This window comes from Sus scrofa, chromosome 12, assembly GCF_000003025.6.
Source record: "Sus scrofa isolate TJ Tabasco breed Duroc chromosome 12, Sscrofa11.1, whole genome shotgun sequence".
In the NCBI taxonomy this organism is placed as follows: Eukaryota; Metazoa; Chordata; class Mammalia; order Artiodactyla; family Suidae; genus Sus; species Sus scrofa.
Genome location: NC_010454.4, coordinates 58,916,323 through 58,925,011, shown reverse-complemented (window position 1 = coordinate 58,925,011; position 8,689 = coordinate 58,916,323). Strand labels below are relative to the sequence as shown.

Below are 8,689 nucleotides of genomic sequence, written 5' to 3'. Positions count from 1 at the left end.
GTCTTCAGAATAGCCCCGTTGCTCTCAGTGACGCCCTGCTGCCCAGGTAACTTTGGAACATACGCGCGTCTGCTCGTAGACTTTCACTGTGTCTGTGCTCCACACGGCATTTCTGCAGATGACGTGACTTACGAACAGGCCTTTGGTCTCAAAAATGTTAGGAAGCCCAGTGGTCTCCTTCCGGGTCATCGGTGACAGCGGGGCCTTCTGTTGGGGACGCCCAGGGCCACGTACGCTCCCAGCTTTGTCTGTAATGGCCCAGTCATGACTCCTGGGGGAGCACAGGCCAGGGCTAAAGATCTCACAAAACAGATAAGTCATTTTCACGTCTTTTTTCTTTTCAAAACTACACACTTTGTTTTCTTCCCCGTGCCTTTCAGTGTACATACATGTGCCCTATAAACTCGGTACTGGACATTGATGATCGGCTGCCCCAAATAAGGATCCCAACGACAATGAGACTTTTCAATAATGTACAGATCCATTTTATCTTATTTTATTTTATGCTTTGAAAAATTGTATTATAGTTGATTCATAGTGTTCTGTCAATTTCTGCTGTAAAGTGACCTATTTATACAGACACATACATTCTGTTTCTCACATTATCCTCCATCGTGTTCCATCACAAGTGATTAAATACAGTTCCCTGTGCTATACCGCAGGATCTCATGGCTTCTCCAGTCCCAATGCAATAGTCTGCATCTACTGCCCCCAAACTCCCCGTCCATCCCACTCCCTCCCCCTCCCCCTTGGCAACCGCAAGTCTGTTCTCCACGTCCATGAGTTTGCTTCTTTTCTGTGGAAAGGTTCATTTGTGCCGTATATTAGATTCCAGATATGAGTGATATCAAATGGTATTTGTCTTCCTCTTTCTGACTTGCTTCACTGAGTATGAGAGTCTCTAGTTCCATCCACCTTGCTGCAATTTTATTGTATTTTTGACCACGCCGGTAGCATGTAGAAGTTCCCAGGCCCCAGGGATTGACCCCGAGCCACAGTAGTGACCCAAGCCACAGCAATGACGACGCTGAATCCTTAACCTCTGGGCTACCAGGGAACTCCCAGTAGTTACCATTTCTCGAGGCTAAATGTGTGCCAGGCAAGCTTTTAAGTGCTTGGCATAGTACACCTCATTTAACCCTCACACAGACTCTGTGAAGTGGAAACTGCTGTTGTCTCCATTTTGCAGACAAGAGACTGAAGCATAAAGGGTTAAGGAATGTGTCTGTGTTCATGGAGCCAGTCCGCAGCTGCGCCGGGGTCTAAACCCAGGAGTCTGGCCCCAGGCCCCACACTCTTCACGCCTCAGCTGTGCTGCTTCCAGTGCTCCTGCGTCGACGTGTTGTTGAGGCTGGAAGACCGTCTCAGGTCCAGGGACAGTTTTCCACTGCAGCGGTTTCTGGCTGGTACTCTGAAGCAGTCAAGTAACAGGTATGTGTGAAACATTTGTGTTTTCACTTTGACAATGAGTTAAGAAGATGACTGTTTATAGTTTACATTTTCAGGAGCACTATAACCCAACAGCTAGAAAACAAAGCTCCCGTCTAATTTTATACTCACAAATATTTAAAAGTCATTAACAACAATCTAAGTTCAACCCCAGGCTCCACAGTATTCGTTCCCCCTAATTTCAAAGGGGTCCAGAAGTTCCCTCATGGCTCAGCAGGTTAAGGATCCGGTGTTGTGACTGCTGTGGCTTGGGTCACTGCTGTGGCGTGGGGTCGACCCCTGGCCCAGGAACTTCCGCATGCTACAGGAGCAGCCAAAATAAAATAAAAGGGGTCCGTACATTATTTTAATTTGACTCTGTTCCTGTGGTTCTAGAAACGGGATGACCAGCTCTTTCAGAATATACAGCAACCGCCTTCCCCCTGCACAGCTCCAGGCTTAGGAGATTTACGGTAAAGCCATGTTTCCTAGGAGGTCAGTACAGAAAGCCAGACTCAACCGGCAGTTTCTGGGAGAGAGAAGCTCTCCATCCATCGCAGCAGTTTCCTTTTCCTTTGGGAGATGTTTATGTCAGAAAAGGCTCCGTCGGGATCTTTATCAGCCTCTCCTGTTCCCCTGGGGTTTGGTGGCATCGACAACGGACAAGGTTAAAATGAGCTGGTCATCTCAGGACCATGGAGAACCTGGAGTTGCGGCTCAAGAATGCCCCCTACTTCCGATGCGAGAGGGGGGACGACTCTGTCCCCGTGTGCCGGAAGTGTGAGACGTGTGTCCTGGCCTGGAAGGTCTTCTCCACCAAAGAGTGGTTCCGAAGGGTGGGCGAGTCATCGCAGACGAGGTTCCTGGTCAGCGTCCTGGTGCAGCTGGACAGCTTGTACCTGCTACACTACTTTCAAAACATCCTCCAGACCACTCAGGGGAAGGACTTCGTCTACCACCGGTCCCGGGTCAACCTCAGCAACCAGGAGGGGCGCATGGCCAAGTTCTCCTTGAACCAAAGGCTGGATAAGACGGTGGAACAGAAGATGCGGGAGCTTTTGTGCTGGTTTGGGAACAGCACTCACCAGATGAAGGTGAATTACACACTCTTGCTGATGCAGATGTGCCAGCCCAAGTTACTGCTCACCGCCGCCTCCGTCATCCGCGTCCTGTTTCAGAGAGAGTGGAGCAGCGTCTCAGGTAGGCAGGGGCGCAGGGAGAGACTGGAGGGCCCAAGGACCAGGAGTCCAGACCCCAGGGCTGCGAAGGAGCGGGAGGGGTGGACAAGTTCAGGTCGACGGGGATTTGGGGGTGTTCCAGATTGCAGAACAGAGGCCTTTGTCGGGACGCCCGATCCCACTGACCAAAGCAGAAGCTGCCGAGTGTGACTTCCTAACAGAAAATCGTAAAAGGCAGAAGGAACTTTTAACTGTCCAGCGTTTGGAAGGGATTTCTGCATCCCTTAGGCTCAGAGGTGGCTGGTCCACACCTCTGCTTCTCACTGCTGGTGCGGTTCCTGCCTTGGTTGGGGGGAGGTGTTGTTGAAGTGGGTTTGGGAGGGAGGTAAGCGTATTAGGCGGAACTGTTTTGCCCTTTAGTTTGTCCTGCCTGGAAACCAAGCTGAAAGGTCAAACCCAAGGCTTTTCCTCATTCACTCCACCGTATTTCTTGCTTGCACATAAAATCTAACCTCGAAGTTGAATTTATCCGAGACTGGAGGTAGCAAAAGGGCCCAATAGGGCTGGGCAGTGGTTCTCCAACATTGCCTTCTTCGAATCACTGGGAGGGCTTATTGAGACACAGGTGGCTGGGTCCTCCCCTAGAGCTCCCAGCCAGCAGGTGTGAGATGAGCCAAGAGCCTGCACATCTAACAAGCTCCCAGCGGATGCTGATGCCATCTGGGGCCCTCACTCTGAACGCCAGTGGTCTAGGGTGTCTGTGAAAAGGTCTTGGAAATGTTTGGCCAGCTGGAGCAGCAAAAGCAACCGGAAAGGAAGCAAGGGCCCGGGGCGGGGGTCGCAGGGGGTCCAGGAGGGGGGTCCAACATGGGAAGCAGGGATTTAGCAAGTGGGAGGAGGCTGGGACAGAGCGTCAGGTGGACAGAGTCAGCGTGTGAGCTCTTGAGGGCGGGGGACTCCTGCTGTCCACGAGCCCCGACTTGTGGTCATGTCTGCAGACGCATAGAGTCCCAGGGAATGACCCTGGGGGCAGTTAGATCCCCACGTATGCCCTTGATCTCTTTGGTGTGTCAGGGAAGTAAATGAATGACCATCTGGAATGAGGAAGCGGTGGAGAAAATCAGGGCATCTTGTAAGTTAGAGATTGACCAGTCCAACTCCGTCATTTTATAGGTAAATGGGCCAAAGTTCAGGGGGTCCGAGTGACTTGGCTGTGGTCACCCAGGCAAGGGGTTGAAACCAGGCCTCCTGTCCTGAGCATCTCCTGTGGGCAGTGCTATCTCCCCCCGCACCCCACGGGCAGCAGGCCCAGCAGCCTCATCTGTAGACACGCCCACCCCGCTCTCTGGTCCTCCTCACAGCAGGGCCCGGCTCCTTGTATTAAAAGTGAAGTTCAGTCCCAGGCTGTGGCAACCTTCCCCTTTTCCTAGGGGAGCTTCTCTCTTAAAAATTAAAATTGCTAATTTGGCTCAACGGCATTTATTCGTATCATGGAAGAAAATTAAGCAAAACTTCAGGAAGGCAGTCTCTCTTCCAGCTTCCAGCCCTCCCCCTGTTATCGCGCCATCCCCAAGTGTATAGCGCTCGGGTGGATTTTGCACTCTGGGTGCGCCGGCAAAGGCTAATGTGAGGTTTCCTGCGATTTCTGCGTAGACACTCGGAGCCCCAAGTGAAAACAGACATAACTGGCCTGGTCAGTTTTGTGTAGATCTAAAAGAAGCCGGCAGAGGTAAAACCATTTCTCTCCACCCACCTGTTTAAAGAGCCACTTGTCTTGGTCTTTGGTTTTCCAGGGACCCACCCGGACTTCAACGATGTGTTCTTCTTCCCTGAGAAAGGCCACGCCGCCCCAGGCGGGCTCCCACAAGTCTGCTGGGCGGCCAGAACCAAGCACGCGACCTTCTCGTTGTCCCAGACTTCAGGGAAAGCGAACCTGCAACAGAACGTGCGGCGGGCAGCGGCCCCTAGTGGTGGGTCAGCTCGTAGCAAGAAGGCGGAGGGACGTGAGCCGCGGGGCTGGGGGTACCGGGCAGGGGCGTGTGGGGAGGACAGACTGGGGCAAGGAACATTCCCTTGTCGCCTGCTGCAGAGTAGGCGGGGCTCTCTGGTATTTGCTCCCTCGTTTAACCTCACAATCCGGTACCAGGAGAAGCAAGGATTACCATCCGTCGTCGGTGTGACCCTAAGTCTCCCTCTGCCCCCGGCTGTGATCTCACCTCTAACCCGCCCCCCTCCCCGCGCCACTCCGACCTCTCCTTAGGGGAGGGGGAGGGGAGCACCCCCAGAATCCAACCCCCAGGAGCTGTTAGATTCAGTCTTGAGGTGGAGACGAAAGCACTAGGCAGCTGAGACCCGACCTTCACGCCTTCCTCAGCTGGTTTTTGAAGCGAGAGACGTATAGGTGAACTAATTATAGTAAACACAAAGCACAGGTCCTAAAAGGGTTTTTAGGAGCTCCTGCTGCGGGGCAACGGGATCCGTGGTGACTTGGGAGCACTGGGATGCGAGTGTGATCCCTGGCCGGTACAGTGGGTTAAGGATCTGGCGTTGCTGCAGCTGCGGCTTCGGTTGCAACTGCAGCTTGAATCTGATCTCTGGTCTGGGAACTCTATATGCCATGGGGTGGCCCAAAAAGAAGAAGAAAATGCTTTTTATATGGAGAATTTCAAAAGTAGGTAGAACAGTATAACCATCGCCCAGGTAACCGTCTCCGGCTTCAGTTATTACCAGCATCACATCCATCTGATCCCAGCCAGTCCCCCTCTTTTGAAATTGAGACTTTTGCTTGTTGGGATCATTTCAAGGACACTTCAGACACAAAGCCGTTTCACCAGCAGGCCCGTCTTTGATGTTGCCGTTGTCGCCATGGGCCGGGAAGGTGGAAAACTGCTGTGCATTTGCTCCGGGAAGTTCTGTCTTCATTTTGGCAGAAGAAATGACCCCAGTGGCCTCAGGGTGGACCCAGGGAGAGCTTTTGGCGAGGACTGGCTCTCGGCCTGGCGTCACCTCAGAGACACCCCAACCGAGCCCCTTTCTCTGGCTTCCCTCTAGACGGACGGTGGAAGAGTTCAGTCCGGTGCATTTCCGAGATGACCAGGCTGTTTCCTGAGAAAGCGAGCGAGTCCAGAGCAGAGTCGGCCCCCCGCGACGTGTTGGTGGACCCCGATGCCGTCAGAGAGCTGTCCTCTGGGCTCAGCAGCTACCGCGACTTCATCCGTCAGCTGCCCGCCCACCTCTCCAAGCACATCCTAAGTACGAGGGGACCACTGGGGCATTTCTCACGGCTCCTCCTGTCGCAGCCCCGCTGGGAGGTCGCCAGGTCCACCTCTCGTCTTCCAGGTATGCTGGACAGGAACACCCTGAACAGGTGTGCGTCCGTGAGCCAGCACTGGGCCGCGCTGGCGCACCAGGTCCGGACCGACCTGTCCGTGCACTCCTTCATCCAACACCAGCTCGCCTTCCTGCAGGTAGGCCCGTCTGGGAGGAGCCGGCTGCCCACCAGCCCGTCTCTGCGCCGAGGCTGGCCTGGCCGTGACCCTTTCCGTCCCCCACAGACCCTGAGCTGGCCTCCTGCTCCAGGTGGGCTGCCCTTTCGTCCCAACTCCCACTGGTCCCCATGTACCTCCAACCCCGGTGCATCTGGCCAGGGCGACACCTGTAGAAACCTCACAGGAAGAGGGAGGCAGGGCCTTCCAGAAGCCTCACGAAACAGGAGCTGTTCCCAGGGGCCAGGCTGCGGCTTGGGCCCCGAGACACCTCACGTGGTGCGCAGGTGTTTACCAGGCCACGAAGGAGATGTGTAGGCGAAGACGCGGTTTTCCCCAGATGGTAGCCGTCTCCGACACCCACGCTTCAGTTTCTTGCCTGAGGCCTCACCCTGTCTCCTGGGTTCTTGGTAGTTGATTTTTCCCAGCAGCGGGAAGTGATGAGAGACAGCAGCGGCCGACCCCCCTCGCTGGTCTCCCGCCAGATGTTGGTGCTCATCGCCCGTCTCAAGCCCGTCTGCACGCGCCGCTGGCCTCGTTGCCAGGCCCAGGCCGTCCTTGGCCAGAGCCTGCTCAGCTTCGAGATCTCGTCAAGCAGTCCCCCTCCTCTTGGAGTAGAAGCACTGAGACGGGCCACTGTCTGTTATTTCCCAGGGGTCCTACACCCGGGGCGTAGATCCTAGATACGCCCACAGGGTTACTATCCCCGTTCCCAAGATGGCGGACGGCGGGACGCGCCTGCGTGTGAAAAGCCAGAAATGGAAACTGAGAACAAAGGTGGGTCCAGCGGCATCTGGGGCAGGTGACTGTGACTGTCCTTTCTTGCTGGCCTTTGAAGGCTGAAGTCCAGACCCAGCCTTCACCTAAGGACGTAGGATATGAGAGGACAGAGGGGAGGACGTGGGGGTGGAGGGTGTGGGGATGGAGGGGAGGACGTGGGGGTGGAGGAAGTTTTATCCCTGAGGGAGATCAGGGTTCTATACTGTGTGTCCTTAGGCAAGTTTCTTCCTCTTCTTAAGCGTTAAACTCCTCATCTTAAATGCAGGGACCCATCTGGTTGTATCCTAGGGTTCTTCCTGACCTCAGCCCCCCAGGGCCAGGTCCTGTGTCCATGGCACCACGTCACCTGGTGGGGAGCTCACAGTCAGAAGCATTGTCAGGATGGCTGGGGTCTTCCCGACCACCTGTCAGTCCCTCATCGAGAGGCTGCCAGGGTCTGTGGGAATGGGTAGGACGTGAGGGCAGGGCCAGGACCGGCCCCAGACGTCCAGGGTCCAGAACGAATTAAGCTTTCTGACCCTCACTTCCAGCTTCGTCCTGGTTCTTGGAAGGAAGGGGAGCTCTAGGTAACCACACAGCCTCCCTCCCGTGCCGTGGCCTCTCTGCATGCTAAAGTCTGGCACGGATGACTCACCTGGGCTTCCAGTTCTGGAAGGCAGCTGGAAGGAGGGGTGGAGGTTGCAGTTGTATAGAACCTTGGACCCACAAACGCACAGAGTGTGTGGCGGTGATTCCCCCTTGTGACTTGAGTTCCCATGCATTCGCTGCGTACTGTCCCATGTACCCATGTCAAGGGGCCCTGCTGGCCCTCTCTTGTGTGCCTCCTGGTTGTGAGCTCACTTTTGGGGAAGCTGAGCCATCATCGACGTCGAAGTTCATGGAGTCGGATGTGGAAGAAGAATTCGGATCCTTGCCTCAATATTCTCTCCCTCGCGGTTCCTTTCTCTCACGGGTCCCCTCCCTGTCACCACATGGCAGCAGCCGCAGCCTGAAGAGCGGTCCTCAGCCCCCTGTGCCCCTGTGGGGAGCCTCAGGGATGCGTGTCTGGTCAAGTGGCCCCTGGGCTTTGACGGCAGCTGTTTCCCTGTTAGAACGACTACAGCCTGTGGAGCGCGTACCAGAGCCAGGAGACCCAGCAGGTGCAGCTGGAGGAGAGGAACGTCTTCTGTGGGACGTACAACATCCGTATTCTCTCTGACATGTAGGTCCTGGGCCAGTGTACAGAGGGGAGGGATCCTGAGGGCCCACAGCGGCGTCCAAGGACTGCTGTGACCCTTGGTCATGTGATGATAACAGGGTTCCCTTTCACAATAAAACATCTCAGTTTGGACAGGACGATAAGTTATTTGGTCATCCTGCATGTGTTATCTCTCTACTGATCTCATGATCGGAAACAATTCAACTCACCCTGTTTCGTTGGACTATAAGCTCACTGAGGGCAAGACTCCTCCATATCTCATTCGCCTTGGTGTGTCCCATTAGCACCTGTTGGCACAAGACTTTGCCCCTAATATATGCTCATTAACATGGCTATTTTAAGGGGAAAAAAAAGAATGAAAGAAACAATGGGACATGCAGTGGGTACAGGACTTTCTAACTGTGTTCCTCAGAGGTTTTCCATTAAAAAAAAATAAAGGTTTTCATGATCAAACAAGTTGGGAAATGCTGCATACTCTGTTCTCTCTCTTGGGAGTTTATCATACATTAGCAGAAGTTTTTAAAAGACTTTTGCCTTTTGTCTTTGGGTTCTAAATCGACTTGAATGGATCTTTGTTATGGTGTGAGGTGGGGATCCCGCAGGGCTGGTTAACACGAAGC

At 54.3% G+C, this 8,689-nt stretch overlaps 1 protein-coding gene across 12 annotated transcripts in view; it reads left to right on the top strand.

Annotated features, from left to right (window-relative positions):
• Positions 488-8,689, top strand: part of CDRT1 (CMT1A duplicated region transcript 1) — a 28,341-nt gene continuing 20,139 nt past the window's right edge. For 5 of the 12 annotated variants that reach the window (XM_021067903.1, XM_021067901.1, XM_021067906.1 and 2 more), the window contains exons 1-6: positions 488-2,628; positions 4,400-4,576; positions 5,658-5,858; positions 5,946-6,073; positions 6,746-6,868; positions 7,963-8,072. In XM_021067903.1, coding sequence (XP_020923562.1) covers positions 2,124-2,628; positions 4,400-4,576; positions 5,658-5,858; positions 5,946-6,073; positions 6,746-6,868; positions 7,963-8,072 — 1,244 coding nt within the window. In that variant the 5' untranslated portion in view covers positions 488-2,123. The remainder of the gene's footprint in view (positions 2,629-4,399; positions 4,577-5,657; positions 5,859-5,945; positions 6,074-6,745; positions 6,869-7,962; positions 8,073-8,689) is intronic. The other 7 variants (XM_021067905.1, XM_021067908.1, XM_021067907.1 and 4 more) reach the window with 5 other exon arrangements.